Source organism: Cervus elaphus, chromosome 1 (genome assembly GCF_910594005.1).
Source record: "Cervus elaphus chromosome 1, mCerEla1.1, whole genome shotgun sequence".
In the NCBI taxonomy this organism is placed as follows: domain Eukaryota; kingdom Metazoa; phylum Chordata; class Mammalia; order Artiodactyla; family Cervidae; genus Cervus; species Cervus elaphus.
Window position 1 is genome coordinate 77,965,744 of NC_057815.1, and position 19,198 is coordinate 77,984,941.

General features: G+C 47.0%; 1 protein-coding gene across 1 annotated transcript in view; it reads left to right on the plus strand.

Moving 5' to 3' along the window:
• Nucleotides 1-1,118: 1,118 nt before the first annotated feature.
• The window catches only part of NAT10 (N-acetyltransferase 10), a 38,281-nt gene continuing 20,201 nt past the window's right edge, over nt 1,119-19,198 (plus strand). The window contains exons 1-11 of the mRNA XM_043908996.1: nt 1,119-1,302; nt 3,843-3,964; nt 4,307-4,398; nt 7,497-7,668; nt 9,044-9,166; nt 10,849-10,910; nt 12,306-12,420; nt 12,517-12,624; nt 15,416-15,549; nt 17,542-17,635; nt 17,779-17,877. Of these exons, the coding sequence (XP_043764931.1) occupies nt 3,857-3,964; nt 4,307-4,398; nt 7,497-7,668; nt 9,044-9,166; nt 10,849-10,910; nt 12,306-12,420; nt 12,517-12,624; nt 15,416-15,549; nt 17,542-17,635; nt 17,779-17,877 (1,107 nt within the window). The 5' untranslated portion in view covers nt 1,119-1,302; nt 3,843-3,856. The remainder of the gene's footprint in view (nt 1,303-3,842; nt 3,965-4,306; nt 4,399-7,496; nt 7,669-9,043; nt 9,167-10,848; nt 10,911-12,305; nt 12,421-12,516; nt 12,625-15,415; nt 15,550-17,541; nt 17,636-17,778; nt 17,878-19,198) is intronic.

Sequence of the window (19,198 nt, forward strand, 5' to 3'; positions counted from 1 at the left end):
CTAATTTCCTACCGTTTTCTCTCTTGCTTACTGTACTCTGGCCACACTGGATGCTTTGCTGAGACTTTCATCGTCCTGGAAACTTCATGTGTGGAAAGCTTAACACTCAACTGTTAAAAAGAATGTTAAGGCTCATTCTTTTTAAATTAAGGTCTGCTCCAGGTCACCATTTCACAGTCCTTCCATGTTTTCTATGTCCGTTAGTTTTTACTCACTGGATACTTTTCTGAACACCTTGTTCTCCCTAGACTATGTTAAACTTCAAGAGGGATAGGAAAATTTTGGTCACTTTATCTCTAGCATATTGACATTTTGTTGAGGGAATTATGAAATTATGGGTGTTGGACCACATGGATGGTGCCGATTAGGTTTGTAGCTACAGAATTACATTTTGATTTGACGGTGTTTAAGGTAGAAAGGGAAATGAGTTTGGCTGATAGTGGCATCCGAGAAAAGCAGTTAGAATGTGTTAAATTCAACGTTCTGGTCCCCAAATTCATGACTATATGTGGCCTTTTAAGTCAACTGCTTGACAGTTTGCTTAGGAGTGGAGTAGAAGAAAGTAACCAAACAACAGAACCCCAGAGCTGGTTTTCATAAGAACTCCAGCGTTTGACAGCCAGGTACGGGCCTGAAGAGCCTGCGAAGTACAGCGGCAATAATAGTGGGTAGAAAACCTACGGAATCCCAGACAAGTCTACGAGGTCATGACTGAGGGTGAGGAGGGTCAAGTGAGCTGAATGAGAAAGATGTTATTGAGTTCCCTATCTTGTCACATGAGGACGTTATTTAAAAATAAGAGGACTCAAAATTACGCACACAACTTGGGAGCCAGTCATCTCGCATAACCAGGCTAACACTCAAAACCCGGACCTGTCTGGGCACCCGAGTTAGCCGCACGCAGGGACAGGCCATGCGGGGGCGAACATCTACTTATTCTGCTCTCCGTAGCCACGGTATCTTAATTCTGACCTGAGGAGGCGAACGACACCCGGCACCACGGCTACAGCCCGCAGAGACTACCGTACAGCCTTGGTTGCTACAGCTCCGCCCCGTGGGCTCTGAGGTCATCACTCAGCGACCGGGTTGAAAAGGTCCCTTCTCGCCGTCGCCGCTCCGTTAGTGCGCCGGCGCACGCCCCGCCTTTAAGCGCCCGAGCGAGACGCGCGTCGCGGAGGGGTGATCTGTGAGAGTCGGCTGCCAGGCATCCGTTAGGCTGCGCCTGCCTCTTCCGCAAAAGTTCGGTGTCTCCACGTGCTTCCGCTTTGCTGCTGGCTGTAGTCCGTCGGGCTCCGGGCGCAGGTATCTTCCACGGGATGGCTGGGGGCGGGTGCCAAGATCGGTGTCGGCGTCCTTCTTGGGCCCGGATGAGACTGGCTCCAGGACGAAGGCTTTGCATTTGTGCTGGTGCCCGACACATGCCGACTGCCGCTCCATCACGACTGCCGCCTCATCCGGGTGCTCTTAGATGACAGGACCCTCTGCTTCTCAGCGCTCTTGCGGGTTGTGTGACTTGATCGCTTCCCTCTAGGGGCTGTAGTTGGGGTGGGGTGGGGTGGGTTGAGTGGGTGAGTGACAACACTTTTGCTTTCCGCGGAGCTTGTCCACATTTCCTGATGGCAGCACCTGGCATTGAACAGAGACAATCTCATTTCATCCAGATCCGCCCAAGCTAGTTGCTACATCACTATACTCCGTATTCAGCAGAACACTCAGTACTTTATTTTGTTTACCAGTGCACCTAGAATGATGCCTGGCGCATAGATAATATGTATATTTGTTTGAGTAATAGATGAATACTGAAAAATAACTTTTTCTCTGCCATCAAGGCCTTCCTCATCCACTAAGCCTTCCTTGGCAACTGCAGCCCACAGTAATCTCAGACTTTCACCTGTCTGTAACAATTAAGTTTTACATCTAATTTTATCTGTCTTTAGGCAGATTATCCCTCATTTCTTCCTCTTAAATATTTTCTTTAAGGAAAATGAAAACTCTTTGAAGTCAGGACTTTATTTGGTACTACTTCGGGGACTCACAGTAATTAGAACAAAAAGCAATAATTATTGCTTGTTGTTGGTTGGTGGTGGGTTTTTTTTGTGGCGGACAGCTGAGCTCACAAGCTGGTTGGTGACCTGGAAACAGTTCAGACTTTGAAATCAGGAGGGCACCTGAATGTGAATCATGTTTCCCATCGTTTTTCTTCCTTGGTGGTATTTGAGTATTTATGTTGGGTCCTTTCCGTATAAAATAAGAGCCATTGGTTGTGACATAGTATTTTACAGTAAGAAAGAACTGCTAAAATAAATCCATGTTTGGATTGAGAGTTTAGGAAGACAATACAGGGTTAAGTTTCAGTTAATGAGCTTTGTGTGTAGAATGCAGCTAGCACTGGAGTATCTTAAGTAACATGTCGTTTCTATTTTTACATTGTAGAAGCATAATTGATATTTCTGGTGTTTATTGGTGTATCTATTCTGATAATGATGCAATGTTCTATCATTTGTAATCACAATAACTTGAAATCTCTTCGTACAGGCTTAGGTATAGTTTTCTTTCCCTTGAGGAAGCAATTGTACACATGCCATCATAGTTATATTCATTGATTTCTTCTTCTGGTTTTGTTAGTAATATATGTGAATTAGGAAAAAAAAAAAACAACCCAAACTCCCCAAAACAAAATAACAAAATAAGAATCACCCATTATCTCACTGTTCATTAATAAGTGCATTTCAGTTTTTAAAAAAATAGATGTGTATATAATGTATATACATATATATTACCATGTTATCCTCTAATAAGCATCTATATTCATATCCTTAGATAAATCTTGAAAGTGATTTTGAACAAATATTTTTGAAAACTTCCTTATTTTCCCATGAATATATCATAGGTTTTAATTATTCTTTTTTTTTTTTAACATTGTTTCTGATTTTTAAATTCCTCCAGAGGGGTGTGAATTATAGCTTTCCATGCCTTATGGGAACATTTTCTTCACCTTTCAAGCCTAAGTGAAGTGAAAGTTGCTCAGTCGTGTCCAAGTCTTTGTCCAGTTCTTTGGACTGTACAGTCCATGGAATTCTCTAGGTCAGAATACTGGAGTGGGTAGCCTTTCCCTTCTCCAGGGGATCTTCCCAACCCAGGGATCAAGCTCAGGTCTCCTGCATTGCAGGCGGATTCTTTACCAGCTGAGCCACAAGGGAAGTCCAAGAATACTGGAGTGGGTAGCCTAACCCTCTAGCGGATCTTCCTGACCCAGGAATTGAACCGGGGTCTCCTGCATTGCAGGAAGATACTTTACCTACTGAGCTATCAGGGAAGCCCAAGGGGACATACCCTGGGTCAACTATTTGATAATGTTTTTAAGCTAAATCTTAACTGGCTTATTATTAAGACTCTTACCAAAACAGCTGTTTGAAAACAATGTTATCAAAATGTCCTCAGCATTGTAATTAAGATTAAAAAGCATGAACATGTACAAAAGATACATAGCAAAGTCACACAGTTCTTTTAATCTATACATTTCTTGAGGTATTTTTAGAAGTCCTGTTTCCTGAGTTTTTCTTCTTTCATCTCTTTTTGTCCAAGCCTCAGTGATGCTGTGATAGAGTCAGATTACATGTTCGCAGTTACAAACCTGTTTCCATTCTCAGTTACAAGCCTAAGTTTCCTAATATAAAAAACAAGGCTGATGTCTTCCCTAGGGAGCTGTTGAGGGTTAAATAAAATAATACTTATAATTGTACGTAGTTCAGCTCCTGTCCCACAGGAGGCAGCCAGCTAATGGTTTTCACCCAGAGCCTGGATGTTCATGACCAGTTGTGTTTCCTTTCCTTCTGTTTTAGTGATATCTTTCACCATGCATCGGAAGAAAGTGGATAACCGAATCCGGATTCTCATTGAGAATGGGGTAGCTGAGCGGCAAAGATCTCTTTTTGTTGTGGTTGGAGATCGAGGGAAGGATCAGGTAAGACCTGGTAAATGCTTCCTGACTTTGTGTCCTGTTCCAGAGAGTCAGCATGTTACAGACCATCTGGGGATTTACACATGATGACATTAAGGTCTCTTTGGTTTTCTTTTAAGTGAAATGCCTCGTGGGAACCTTCCTTTATTTCTTGAAAGTGATGAATACTCAGTATTTAGAGTTATTAGTAGATAGGTTAACAGCTTTTGATACTGAGTACAAGAGGAAGTGTATGTGATCTGGTTTTTAGTCCCAACCTGGGCGCTGCTTGCCTTGTGGTCTTGGGTCTGGCCATCCCAGAGGTCTCTTTTGGCCCTAAGATTCTGTGGCTTTTTTCTTTGGCAGGTAGTCATACTCCATCACATGTTGTCCAAAGCAACTGTGAGAGCTCGGCCTTCGGTGCTGTGGTGCTATAAGAAAGAGCTGGGCTTCAGCAGGTAAGTCGTGTCCCTTTGAGTGTCCCATCCCATTTCCCATCCCTGCTCCTTAGTTAAATGACAGGAAATGATTCTTTGACCTAGGTTTTAAGGGATTGTTAGTAAAGGTGCCGTCTCTGAGGACACTTCCCAGCAGAGCAAATAATAGAGCTGATGTTCATTCTTCATTCCTGACAATGAATTTCAAAATCTTTTCATGCTTTTTTATGTTCCCAGCCCAATTCCTTGCTTTCTGCATGCCATTTTTCTTCTTAGTTTTCTCAGCTGATCGAGCACATTTAATAATGCTAGTTCCACCTGATGCCTAATGCAGCAGCTTTTCTCTTTCCCCTTCTTTTCAGAGCTCTTCTACTAGTGTGCTGTCTGACAATTGGCTGGTTTTGTTTTGTTTTGTTTTAATTGTGGAACTTAAGACATAGTAAATATGAGATCTCTAACACAAACACACTTAGGCACAAATGGAATCTATTGAAGTACAGTTGACCCTTGAACAGTGTGGGTTTGAACTGCAGGACTCCACTTATATGTGGATGTGTTTCAGTAGTAAGCTCTACAGTACTCTGTGGTCTGTGGTTGGTTGAATTCTCTGATACAGGGGAGCTGTGGTTACAGAGGGGCCGACTCTAAGTCAGACATAGGTTAACCCCCAGGTTTTTCAAGGGTCAGCAGTATTCGGGTTAGCTCCTGAAGCCTCCGGGGGTGAGACTTCGCTTTGCCTTGGGGGTGGCATATAGCCGCAGTGCTGACTCCCTGGTTCCTGCTCTCTCCCTCGTCTTTGCGTCATCCCTCGGGTCTGCTCTGTTCTTTCCCACTTCAGGACAGCTTTCTGCCTTCTGTGGTTCCCATTGCAGAAATCGCCCCTGAGGTTTACGTGGTTTGGGTTCAACAACACAGAAATCGGTCTTTCTCCCAAATTCTTTTGGAAAGATATCCAGCCCTGGGCCAGAGGAAATGGGGTGGGCCACCTAGTGGGAGCCTGGCAGTTCTGCCTACACTCATATGTGGGGAGGAGTTTGGGGTGTGGGGTACTGATCCTTGGCAGATACCCCACTATAGCGTCACCTCAGAAACGCGCTCCTTTTACCCTGACTGCCTTTCTAAGCGCTTCCCTCTCTCTGATCTCATCTCCCCCCACAACCCGTTTGCCTGTGTGGTTCTGTCCTTGGGCCTCTTCCCCCTCCACTACCCCCAGAGTAAAGTTTGTCTCTGGGGTGGACTCCGAGGGTGCATCTCCAGCCCCGGCTGCTCTCTGCTCTGGCGAAACCCCCTGCCTTTGCCCCTGCTCCCTCCCCCGCTTGGGGTGCTGCTTCCACCTCTCTGTACTCACTTGCTGAGGTGCTTGCCCAGGGTACTCCCCTCTGTTCAGGGCCTGCAGGAAGCTTTTCCTAAGGCCCTCAGACGTAGCGCATGGCCCCACTGCCCTCTCTAGCCCTTGTCTCTTTGTACAGTGCTTGGCACCTTACCTTCTCTCTCCCTCAAGATGTGATCGCTTGCCCCCTGGTAAGTAAGTTCATTTAGCGAGGAGCCCTCTCCTGCTTATCTTTATATTTTCATATTTTCAAAGGATCTGCTATGTTTTACTAGGTGGTCAGTTACTATTTGTTGAGTGTATTGTTAACAGGCTCTAATATTTTAATTTTACTTTAGTACCAAAGGCTAAATTTGATTAGTTCTTATCCTTTGGTCTTTAAGAGACTTGACTCTGCTTTAAAGAAACTAGATTTTGAATTAGATAGTTTTGCCTTTAAAAACATTATAAAAATTTATTGTAAGAATATGAAAAATACAGAAAAATCACAAAGGTGAAAATAAAAAGCACCATATTTTCAATACTTAGGCATTGTTAGCATTTAACGGTATGTGCAGTATGTATTTTTAAGCCATAATTGGCATATTCTTTCATAATTGGGCAGGTAAGCATTTTTAATACAGATTGAGAATAAGGCCTGTTGCCTCTCAGCAGAATTTTCAGTTTCTGGTGCTCTGATTCTCGCTGCTATACACTTGGTAAATGTCAGAATGGCAGTTCAGGGTATTCTGGGCAGATTTGTCTTTCAACTTAACCCACCTGATCTCGCTTTTTAAAAGATCCCTCCTGTGCCTCTTGTAGTTCTCCCAGCCCTGTCTAGATGTGGCAGAACATCAGGTTAAAGCTGATGCTAAGTCATGGGCTGAGGAAGTGGAGGCCCAGGAGGAAGGCCTTGGCCCTACTCTTCAGTTAGAAAACTGTGATTAAATTTTGGTCCACTGTACCCCTTGGTTCTGGAGTTTTCTTGTTCTCTGTTTTCTCTGAAAGAAAGAGTTGGAACTTCCCTGGAGGTCCAGTGGTTAAGACTTTGTCTTCCAGTGCAAGGACTGTGGGTTCAGCCTGTGATCCAGGAGCTAGGATCCCATGTGCCTGGAGGTCAAAAAAGCCAAAATATAAAGCAGAAACAGTATTGTAACCGATTCAGTAAAGACTTTAAAAATGGTCCACAGCGGAAAAAGTCTTAAAGAAGTTAACTAACACTTGAGTATTCAGAGATGTTTAGGACACGAGAGAAGTTCAGGGATGTCTGGGAGATGTCCAAATTCTGTTCTAACCCGTGTATCTTCTGTCGGTGTTGTCTTAGATTAGAACTGCCCTTGAGAACTTGATCCAACTATCTGGAAAGGAAGTGGATGAATTCATTTAGGAAAAATGAATAAAGTAACCCACTATCATGATGCCTCTCCCAGGTTCTCTGGGAAGGGGCGCTGTGAAATTGAAGCATTGGCTTGAGACTGAGATAATGAGCCCACCAACATTTAGTTTCAAGCTCTGGCTAAATGTGGGGTGTAGGGACTCCCATTACCCTTCTTGTTAAGTGAAGTATCAAAATGGCAGGGTTCGCAAACAGACTTACACTATCTTCCTCTGAAGCCCTTCTCTTCTAATGCTTCTCCAGTTTTGTTCCTTTTTTTAGCTTTAAAGCGAGGGAATTAGCCCTATAATTTCCAAGTTCCCTTCTAGCTCTGAAAGTCTTAAGTGGGTGATCATTGAGTCTGTTCCCTTCTCCCAACTCTAGCCTCTCCAGTTAACTGGCTTTCATGGGGTTCGGGGGGTGGGGTGATTGCAGTCATCGGAAGAAAAGAATGCGACAGCTGCAGAAAAAAATAAAGAACGGGACGCTGAACATAAAGCAAGATGACCCCTTTGAACTCTTCGTAGCTGCCACCAACATTCGCTACTGCTACTACAACGAGACGCACAAGATCCTGGGCAACACGTTTGGCATGTGTGTTCTCCAGGTGGGTGATTTCCTCCAGCCCGCAACTAGGGGCAGAGCCCCGAGGGGTGCTCGGGCTGCCTGGTTACCCGCGAGAACAGGTGTACAGAGAGGAGAGAAGATTCACATGTATCCCCCTTCCCCCAGACTTTATCAGTGGAAGACTTGGCCACTTTCCCAAGGAACTTGATAACTCACTGCCATAAAAAGAACATTTTCTATCTAAAGCAGCACTTGTCCAGAGATAGCCAGACTGGTAATGATGCTCCATCACACCTGGGTCTAACCAGCTTGATAGAGCATGGAACTTTGCATGACCCTAGAACCCCAGACCTTGTTAGAACCAACTGAAGGCTTCTGTTTTATTAGAACTTATTGTGTTCTTAGAACTAACTGAGACCAGGCAGGAATAGGACTTGTTTTAACTCACTGGGTACAGACCTGAGCACTCTTACATCCTATCCAGAGTGCTTGGCTGAATAACCGGCCCCTACAATCAACCTTCTAATCCTTAAAGTCTCCTCACTCCACACCTCCCCCTCCCCACTGAAAACTATCTGGTGAGTTTCCTCACTGGTATGTATTTTCTCTTGCCTGGCGAGTTCATAGATTGTTTCACATTTTTCTTTGTTTTGAGCCCTGGTGGTCTTTGTTTGATTCTTTGACACCTGTGATTTCATCCATTCCCCCCTCTCCTGCCCCCGAAAGAAAACATTTAAGCACAAATTTTCTCCACATTTAAGCTCAGGTTCCCACTGTTTGATCATGTATTTATTATATGCATGCAATGCTATAATTACATGTATTATAAAACATACCTTATAAAATATAAATTAAGAAATGAGATGGGAAATTCTGAACAGAAGTTCTGGTTTTTTCTTTCTGCCGTCCAGTGGGTTGTCCATGCATTGCTGGGTACATCCCACCTTGGAGGCTGAGGAGAGTGTTTTGCCTGTTCTCACCCCATCTCTGCTAGGGAGTTGCTTCTGCTCAGCAGTTACTAGATGCAGTGATGATGGCTCCTTTAGGCAGTGGCTCCCCCATGTGGTACAGTAGAGTTTTGTCAGTTTCTGCCTATGAACATAGCAGAAAATGAATGTGAGATATTTCTGAAATTCATGTGAGAATCAATGAAGACTGGAGAACTTTCCAAATAAGATTTTATCAGGGATGATGGGAAACACTTTGACATATAAAACCAGATACACCTGTTCTCCAGGGCTGGGCTGTCTTCTGTGGTCCCCTAAATAGGGACTGTGTGTGTGTACAGGGGTCCTGGTGAGTTGATAGGGGGTATCATCTTGAGTTTGTACTCTGAAGCCCTCCTTGCCTCCTGGTTAAGCTTCCCCGCCGTGCTCTTTGCATCATCAGCTAGTTCTAAGGTCTCCTTCTTCCAGGATTTTGAAGCTTTGACTCCAAACTTGCTGGCCAGGACTGTAGAAACAGTGGAAGGTGGTGGGTTGGTGATTATCCTCCTGCGGACCATGAACTCACTCAAGCAGTTGTACACAATGACCATGGTAAGTCCCTGTTTTTTTAAACTTGATTGTGGGGGTTCAAGTCAATCTGTGTTTTTCTGCTTTCCTTTAAGAATTCTTACTGAGCAACTCCAGTGAACAGTTAGCATCATCTCTGGGCTGGAAGCTCTTTAACTGCAACTAAGGAAAAAATGACTGCAGAGAAGTCTCAGTGGCTCTGGGTGTGCTGGGGAATGTGAATCAGGCCTTTGCTCTCAGGCATTTGCAAATACTACACCAGCAAGGTGTAGATAGGATGCAGCTGTTGTGCAGTTAAAATTTCTGAGGTAGTATCCCACAGAGAGCCACGCCAGGGCCTGCACTTGTGTCCTACGATAAGGGGACCATGTCCTGACGTCCTCCCCTGCCCTCTCCCTGGTAGGTGATAAAGGAACACCGCCATCCCACTCCCAGGCGGGCAGAAACTTTGACTCCAAGTGGTGGGGGCGGGGTGGGGGGACATTTTCTGCCCAAGCTGTGGACCATGCTGGAAGTGAGGAAGGCGTCCCCCTGGATGCACAGCTGGTCTCTGACTCATCGGCTCTGCCACATGGGTGTCGTGTCCTGCGCAGCAGGTTTTGAATTGTGTCCAAGGCCAGCTGCTTGGGAACTGTTAGGATTGGCCTCAGGGTTTCGTGAGCTGCCTTCATCTGGCGAAATGGGCTTTCCTCAGATCTAGAGCCCACTTCTCGTCGCCTCCCCCCACCACCACTTCACCTCACCCCAGCCCCTCTGGCCTCGGAGAGGTCCTCAGATGTGCCCTCTCCCCTCAGCACACTCTGCTGAGGGTCTTCCCACTGGCTCTTCTCATGGGAATTTCTGCTGGCTCACTTCCTCACTGCAGTCCAGTCCCTGCCCAGATACCACCTCCTCAGCATGGCCCTCTCTCTCACCCCCTGTAGAATATGTGTTTCTCCCATCACTCCTCAACCTGTTTTATTTGGCTTCAAAGCATGTTACAGGCCTCTAAAGTTAGATATTACTTGTTTATCATCTGGCTTCCTGTGCTAGTCTCCAGACCTCATGGGAGCAGGGACTCAATTTTTCCTCCCTGGTACATTCCTCGATCCTGGAAGAGTGCCTGGCCTTTAGTAAGCCCTCCTTAAAATATCTGTGAACGAAGGTGTCTCTTTATTCTCCCCCTGCTCTTACTTGGCCGCCTGCTTACCACCTCAGAGGGCCTTCCCTCACTACCCTGTGTAAGCAGTCCCCCTTCCCACCCCACCCCCATTAGCGGTCACTACACCTTGTTTTTCATTCGTAACATTTGCCAAAATTTCTGTTTATTTACTTGTCTCCATCCAACCATTTGATGATAAGCTTCATGAGAGTAGGGGTCATGCTTTACCAAACTCCAGTGTGTACCCATCATGTCTGGTGTTGGCATGTGCATTTTGTTGAGCAAATGAATATATTTTGAGATGCTGGATAAAATGTGGGAAAAGCTAAAGATGAAGCGAGGGGATGTTTATTGTGATGAGAAACACTGCGTTTAGCGTCTGATTCCAGCTCCAGCGAATCGCATTCAGCCAGGTTAGCACAGCAGGTTAGGTAGGAGTGGATTTCCATTCTAGCAGCATCGCTGGTGCCTCTTTTATCCCAGGGCTGCTTGCTGAAACTTCTTCACATCCAGACGCTGATCCCCAGTGCCATTAGCTTCTACTGATGGATGTTGTCTCTTTTAGGACGTGCATTCAAGATACAGGACAGAGGCCCATCAGGATGTGGTGGGAAGATTTAACGAGAGGTAGGTCCGAGCACATTTTCCATTTCCTCAACTGTGGGAGCCCCGGGGCCAGGGGGTCGGGGGGGTGGGGTGCGCTGTGCGTTTTTTCTCAGACACAGCTGGAAGCCACGCTGTATCTGAGGGGAGGTGGTACAGGAGCCCCAGACGCTGAGATCCCCAGTCACAGCGGTAGTCGTGCAGCTCACTGGAAGCGGGTAAAGTGAGTGGGAGGCTGGGGCCTGGATTCTGTCTTGCTTCTGGCCCTCACCAAGTCGCTGTCCGCTCTGGCTCTTAGCCTGCGCAGATGTCAGAGGGGTGATTTGTCTGGATCCCTGTTTCCTCGGATGTGTTTCACAGAACCCTGGTGTTTAAGAGGGAGCTTATGACAAAAGGGTTTTCTGGCCCACTATGTCTAGGAAATGGCTGATATAGTTTTTCCTTTCTGAAGAATCATGTGAGCCTGTTGTAGCCTCTGAAAACTCTCACAGCATGAGGGACCCCAGTTTTTTTTGACCCAGAGCCCTGTTTAGGGAATATCAGTTAGCAACTTTTGAAAGCTTTAAGAAGGAAGAAGCCATGGCCTAGAGCAGTGGTTCTCAACCTGAGCAGTCTTGCCCTTGGGGAGACTTGGCAGTGTCTGGAGACACTTGGATAGTCAGGACCTGGCTGGGTGGGGCGGGGGCGTTTATCCGTTGTTGCTAAACGGCTGTAAAGGGACCAGAAAGCACCACCACCCGCCCCGAAGGAAAATGATCTGGTCTGCAGTGTCAGTGCTGCTGCGGTGTAGGAACCTTGGCCTGGGGGAATTGTGGGGCCTGGTTTCAGCCGCCTCAGTAGAAGGTGTGGGTCTGGAAGTCACCCAGCGCTACCGGATGGAAGTGAAGCCTGTGAAAGTCGTGTGGGAGGCCCTTTTCTTGCAGCTGTGGGAGAAGCTTGGATTTCATAGCCAAACACATGTTTTTCTACACACAGAAACGTTTGTGCGCTATAGCTGAAGGGAGCTGTCCTCCACCCTTGTCTTTATTTTTCCCTCCCTGTGGCAGAAGGGCTGTCCATTTGTGTGTGTGTTTGCGTCTGTGGTTGGTGAGAATACATGGGGTAGCCTTTGGGGTTCCCAGCTCAAGGAGACAGCTAGTGCTAAAGGGTGAGCCTGGGAGGATGTGGGAACGGCCAGTGGACCCGGAGCTGAAGGGCTCTGCACTGAGAGAGTGCTCGTAATCAGTTTCTCAAGAGAGTTCCCCGTAACTGGTCTCCTCTGCAAAGCACGGTCAGGTGCAAAGGAGGCGGGAATCATCCGGCCCTGCTCTACAGACGATGGTGTAGAGATGTGGGCTGGATGATTTTCCTGAAGAAAAGTGCTTCCTTGTTGTGTTGACGTTGCTCCCAGTACCTCACAACGGTGCTTTTGTTCCTCAGGTTTATTCTTTCTCTGGCCTCATGTAAGAAGTGTCTTGTCATCGATGACCAGCTCAACATCCTGCCGATTTCCTCCCACGCCGCCAGCATTGAGGCCCTGCCTCCCCAGACCCCGGTGAGTTGCCGGGGTCTGGGAATCTGGGAGAGGCTGTGTTTCCTGGGCTGACCCTCCAATGGCAGTGGTGAACCTTCTCCTCCTCCTCTCTGGTAGGATGAGAGTCTCGGTCCCTCTGATCTGGAGCTGAAGGAGCTGAAGGAGAGCTTGCAGGACACCCAGCCTGTGGGTGTGTTGGTGGACTGCTGCAAGACCCTCGACCAGGTGAGTGTGCGTTCGGAACACCCCCATCCCTGTCTGAACCACGCAGAGGGAAAAGACAGTGAGCAGAGAACAACAGAAGCCAAGTTAGGATGAGGCTTGGCTCCTCAGTGGGGCAAGGGCCTTTGCTGTTCCTCACACTTGGGCACGTAGGAACAGCATAGCGTAGCAGTGTGGATTACCTCCCCCTTCCCCCATGGTAACAGTCCAGGGAGCTCGGGTCCGGGGGAGACGGGTTACGTTTAAAGAGGGACCCTCCAGTACAGGCTGGTGGGCCTGTGCCCCTGCGTTCTCACTGAGTTTTGATGACATGAAGTTTTTGCTTATGCCTTATTCTTGAGTGAGGAGAGCTGGAGGCCCCTGGTGTTCACCCCCACTCCAGTGTGAGTGCTGAGGAGGCCCTGCGATGAGGGTGCCCAGTCCACCTGGTCTCCAGGTGCAGAGAGCAGGCTGGGAGGGAGCTTCCAGGATACACTTCTGTGCTCCTGGAAGTGGCAGGGCTGGTAAACTTGGCTTCTCCGGTGGTTCTTGGATGGTGATGGGAGCTGAATAGACATGGCCCAGAGACCTGCAAGCTGCCAGGTGTGTTCAGAGTTCTGATCCAGTCTCAGCAGACAAGCAGTGCAGGCCTGATGGCAATGGGCTCTTCCCTCATGATGGAAAACAGCTGCGGTGACGCCGCCCACTTGGGGCTGAATCCCAACAGGCTGGTTTCCCTTTTCTTTCTGGAAATAGAATCACCAGCTACGCAGCGCTCTCTGCGGCCCAGGCTGCAGGCTCCAGGTTGCTTTTCAACTACTTCCTGGTGCCTTCTTTATCATCAGAGAGGAGTGAGAGAGAGGATGGGGGAAAGGGCAGAAGTGACCACGACTTGGCAGCACCCCTCCCTTCTCCTGGCACCCCCTGCCCCCCGTGCTGCTCTTCATGTCTCCCCATGTCACCTTCTACTTTCACGACTGGGCAGTGACACTTAGGCCCAGGCAGGAGGGAGAGGAGGGGCTTGAGGAAGCTCAAGTCTCTCCAGATGGCAACACTCAGAGGGGATCCAGGTCCTACTCACCTTAACCTGGCCTTTGCTGAACCCTGTGTCATATCCTTTTCTTGTTTGCTCTAGAGTAGAGAAGTGAAGCACTCTGACAAAATGTATGTGGAAAAATCCATGAACATAATAAAAGGGTATGAAATTTGGACTAAAAATGTACTCTAAAATAATATTCTAAAATAAATGAAAAACCAGTTCAAAAAAGCAGAGTAATTTACAAACAAAATAGATAGCCAGGAATTATATTGATTTGAAAAAGGTACCTGCTTCTCTCATAACTGAAGTGACACAAATTGAAACAATGATCCTACGTTCCCGTTTAAGACTTACAAGTTTAGCAGTACCCAGTGTTGGCAAGTGTGGGAAAAGAGCAGATTAGCCAAGATGGTGGTCGTCAGACCCTCTTTGCCCCACATTTTGTAAATACATGGTTATGTAACAGCTGACCTCACTCATAGCACTGAACGTGCGCGTCATGATGTATCTGCTTGGCCACAGGCCACTTTTGCTCTGTAAACATACATAAGCTTGGAGAAGGCAATGGCAACCCACTCCAGTACTCTTGCCTGGACAATCTTATGGATGGAGGAGGCTGGTAGGCTGCAGTCCATGGGGTCACTAAGAATCAGACACGACTGAGCAACTTCACTTTCACTTTTTACTTTCATGCATTGGAGAAGGAAATGGGAACCCACTCCAGTGTTCTTGTCTGGAGAATCCCAGGGACGGGGAAGCCTGGTGGGCTGCTGTCTATGGGGTTGCGCAGATTTGGACACGACTGAAGTGATTTAGCAGCAGCAGCAGCGTATATAAGCTCCACCTGAAAAGCCTTTGCCACTCCGTTGCGTCTGCATCATGGCTGTCTTACGGCTGTGTCCACTGGGTCGACCATGAGAAGAGAGAGCAGCGTGTCTGCTGCTACGGCCGCTGTGCCGGTCAGATGAGACTAAACATATCTGCGGTTCCTGTGACTCCTTGAGTTTTCTTCCAGCTTCCCTGCTCACGCCTTGCCTACTGCAGGTTCAGCAAACAGTGTGCACAGTGAGACAGTTGGTGTAGTTGGCAGGATTAGACAGCAAGACAGCAAGGCTGCAGAGAAGAACGCCTTTCATATATGGGTGGGGGTTCCATAACCTGGCATGACACCCATTTTAATGCAAATGTACTCTAACTCAGCAGTTCTTCTCCTGGAAATTTATCCTAGAGATAATGCCCACCGCTGTATCTGTAAAAATGGCAGGACACAGTGGTGGCTTTGACCAGAATGGTGGAGGAAGAGGATAGTGAGGAATGTGGGGTTTTTATGTTTTGAAGGACAGGATTTGCTGAAGAATCGGGTAGGAGGAGAAAATGGAGGCAACTTTTGGCCTGAACAGTTGGACACTAGCTGAGCTGGGGAAGATGGTAGGTGGAGGAGGACTGGGGGGACATTAGGTGTTGAATGTGAGATGGGTAGTAGACGTAGAGGGGGCATTTATGTGTGTGGAAGAGTCTGGTGTGGGGGAAGAGGTCTGGATGGAGATGTGAACTTGGGGCTTATCAACATCTGGTTGGTGTTTAAAGCCTGGAGACTGAGAGGAGATGATCAAGGGAGTAAGAGTCTAGGTGCTGGTTGGTGAGAACGGCCCCCTGTGCCCTGCTCCCCCCAACTCCAATTTAGCCTCAGCATCAGCCTGACTTTGTGGTGATGGTAGTAAGTGGCTGGACCTTGGCCTTTCTCACAGCTCACCCAATATGTTTCTCTTTCCACAGGCCAAAGCTGTCTTGAAATTCATCGAGGGGATCTCGGAAAAGACCCTGAGGAGTACTGTTGCGCTCACGGCTGCCCGAGGAAGGGGGAAGTCTGCAGCCCTGGGACTGGCTATTGCTGGGGCGGTGGCTTTTGGGTAAGGGGGATCCCTGTCTTTAGGCACCCTGAGCTCTGCGGGAGCCGTGTGCAGGATGAGGGGTCAGGGAGGCTGCTCCTGGTCTGAGTGAGCTCCTGAGTGATTTCTCTAGATCTTGGGCACCTGTCTAGCGAGAGCAGGTGTCCCTGGGGGCTCAGTGGTAAAGAATTCGCCTGCCAGTGCAGGGAGATGTGGGTTCAATCCCTGGGTTGGGAAGAGCCGCTGGAGAAGGAAATGGCAACCCACTCCAGTGTTCTTGCCTGGGAAATCCCAGAGGAGCCTGGCTGGCTATAGTCCATGGGGTCACAAAAGAGCTGGACACAACTTAGTGACTTGTTCAGTTCTTGTTCAGTCGCTAAGCTGTGTCCAACTCTCTGCGACCCCATGGACTGCAGCATGCCAGGCTTCCCTGTCCTTCACAACCTCCCAGAGTTTGCTTACACTCATGTCCATTGAGTCAGTGATGCCGTCTAACCATCTTATCCTCTGTCACCACCCACTTCTCCTTCTGCCCTCAATCTTTCCCAGCTTCAACTTAGTGACTAAACAGCAACAGCTAGAAAGAACAATGCTGTTATCCCCAGATCCCAAAGGTACACACATATGTGTCCTGGCACACAGAAACCAGGGCCTTTGTGATTACTATTTAGAGTCGAACAAACACACACGAGTCAAGAAATGGGGGTAAGAAACTTTAAAACTCTCAGGAGATGAGCCTATGTATGACTAGCTTTGCTGACCGAGAAAAATACAGGTTTGTCATTTTAGTGATTTTGATTAATAGAAAATCTTGTTTGCATTGAGGAGCTGCCTTTGAGTGTAATATCACTTGCCATTCTTTTGTCCTGGGCAGAAGATTTATGCAGCTGCCAGGAGAGCATGTGCTTACAGCTTCGCAGATACAAATAATGGACTATAGGATTTACCTTGTCCTATATGCATGATCTTCCTTGGTTCTCCTCAGACAATGTTAGCGTTTCATAGATGGATAAACCCAGGCTCAGCGAGTTTCAGTGACTCAGCCAAGCTTCCCCCAAGTCAGTGCTGGTTGTGCTGGGACTGAACTCAGCTCCTGACTTTGTTACTCCGGCTGCTCTAGTGGTACCACTTGGCCCTCTGCCTTTAGCATCCTTTACACTGAACAAGGATCCCTCAGAGGCTCACTGTGACCTTCGCCTGCACACGACGGAGCACTTTGGTTTCATGATTTGAAAACCTCTCAGCATAGCTAGTGATGAGAGTGAAGCCCTCCCTGGGCCAGGGGTGCAGGACTGGGGAGCCGTGTGCCCTGTCTGACACTGAGGGAGCGGCCCCCAGGCACCCTCTTGTTGTTTAGTCACTAAGCGGTGTCTGACTCACTGAGTTGTGTGTGATCTCATGGACTGCAGCACACCAGGCTCCTCTGTCCTCCCCTGTCTCCTGGAGTTGGCTCAAATTCGTGTCCGTTGAGTCGGTGATTCTCTCTAACCACCTCAACTTCTGCCACCCCCTTTTCCTTTCGCCTTCAATCTTTCAAACATTAGGGTCTTTTCCAGTGAGTCGGCTCTTCACATCAGGTGGCCAAAATGTTGGAGCTTCAGCATCAGTCCTTCTCATGCATATTTGGGCTTGAGTCCCTTTAGGACTGACGGCTGGGACCTCCGTGCAGTCCGGGGGACTCTCGGAAGTCTTTCCCAGAACCACAGCTTGAAAACATTTTGCCCTCAGCAGGGTGCTTTCATGGATGCTGGTAGCTAATTGCTGGGACAAGCTCCCTTCAAATTGGTAACTTGTTTTCATTAGCTTGGGAGCAAAAATACCCTCAGGTCTGGAGTTGTTTTACTTTTCCTGCTCAAAACATGTGTCCTGACTTTTTTATCCCCCTGCGACTGTCTCTTTTTATCACCTGTGTAACAGGGGCAAACAAAAATATTTTCTTTTTTAAAATTCTCTTAACATTTCTTCAATTTCCTAACTACTTAAAAACAAAAAAATCCTCCTTTTGTTCAACAGGTACTCCAATATCTTTGTTACCTCCCCGAGCCCGGATAACCTCCACACACTGTTTGAATTTGTGTTTAAAGGATTTGATGCTCTGCAGTATCAGGTAGGAAGTTAGGATAAGAACTTATATTGATTCCATGCTGAGTATAAATCCACGTGAAGTCTGTAGAATGCAAACTTTCTTCATATTTCGTTTCGAAAGCTTTTTTCTGACGTTTGGTGTTGGTTTGGCTCTTTCCCCGTCAGGAGCATCTGGATTACGAGATCATTCAGTCTCTCAATCCTGAATTTAACAAAGCAGTGATTAGAGTGAACGTGTTCCGGGAACACAGGCAGACCATTCAGGTGAGGCTTGTTCTAAATCCTGCCACATGGGACCAGTGTCCTGCTGTGTATAAATGTTCTAAGATGTCTCCTTTTATAGTTGTTTTATGTGATGTGTAATTACACTATCTTTTAGACAGTGTTGTTGCCTTACGGTAAACCTGTTCCATATTTTCAGCCTCTTTTAAACAAAAACATTCAAGCAAACTAACAAATGTATGTAAGCCAGATCAAAAAGTTGTAGCTTTGTCCCTTGAAAACTGAGTATGCTAATCAACTAAGAGAAATGGAATCATTTTCTCTGACATCATTTCTAATTCTGCTTAGTTATAGCAGGTTTTGAAATGATGCATCTATAGTTAGAACAATAATCTTACCATTTAAAAGAAGAAAAAGTCTTTGTGAGATGTACTTTGAATCTTTGTGGTTTAGTCAGTGGCCTACTTTCCTTTTTAAACAGTGTTTCCCCGAAAGCTCTATAAATCTCCTGTGCTTTGTAAGCCTGAATGGTCTGTACTTGTCCAAAGGCTACAATTTTGTTAAATCATGACAGGCTTGCAGAAGGGATGGGGCCCCATGGGCTCCTAATGGAGTAGGTCTATTGAGTATTTTTTGGAGCTGGGCTGGAGTGGGAAGTAGGCCAGGTAAATGTGGCAGGTTACACCCTTGACCTTTGTGTATATGTCTGTCAAGGAGGTATACCTTTTATCAAAGATCTAGGCTATAAATAATGTTAAGTGCTCATGCCTTTTCCCTCAAGGACTAATTTTTTTTCTTGCTGAGTCTCTAGACTGTTCTTTCTGAAATTTCTTCCTACTTTGGTCTGGTTCTCTCAGCTTCGAGGAGGAAAGGCCAGTGTTGGGATAGGGGTGAGGGGCAGGCTGCAGGCAGTGAGAATACAGAGATCTGTTGAAACTTAAGAGGAATACGCAAACCAAAGAAGGAAAGCCTTTCCCTGAAATGCCTGGCTCAGCCCTCGCCGCTCCTGGGGTTTGTCTTCAGAGACCCTCTCGTATTACCAGAGTTGTTTTGTCTCTAGGCTGGAGCTAAAGTGCAGAAGAGGTGACCTGACTTTATGAGGCTACATTTATGTCCCTTTGAGGCCTCTTCTTGTTGGAAATTGAGATAAAGAAGAATATTAGGTTTAAAGTCAGCTCCGCCTCTCTGGGGTCTGCTGCTTTTATGAGGTGCTTGTTTAGTTCTTCTCTGTAAAAATCCAAGACATGGGGCCCCATTGAGGGCGGCTATCCTACTGTTGGAAATGAGTGGGGTCTCTGCCTCTTTGATCCCTCAACTTCTTGCAAAACAGTTACAAAAGCTTATTTGTAATGAAATACTTCAA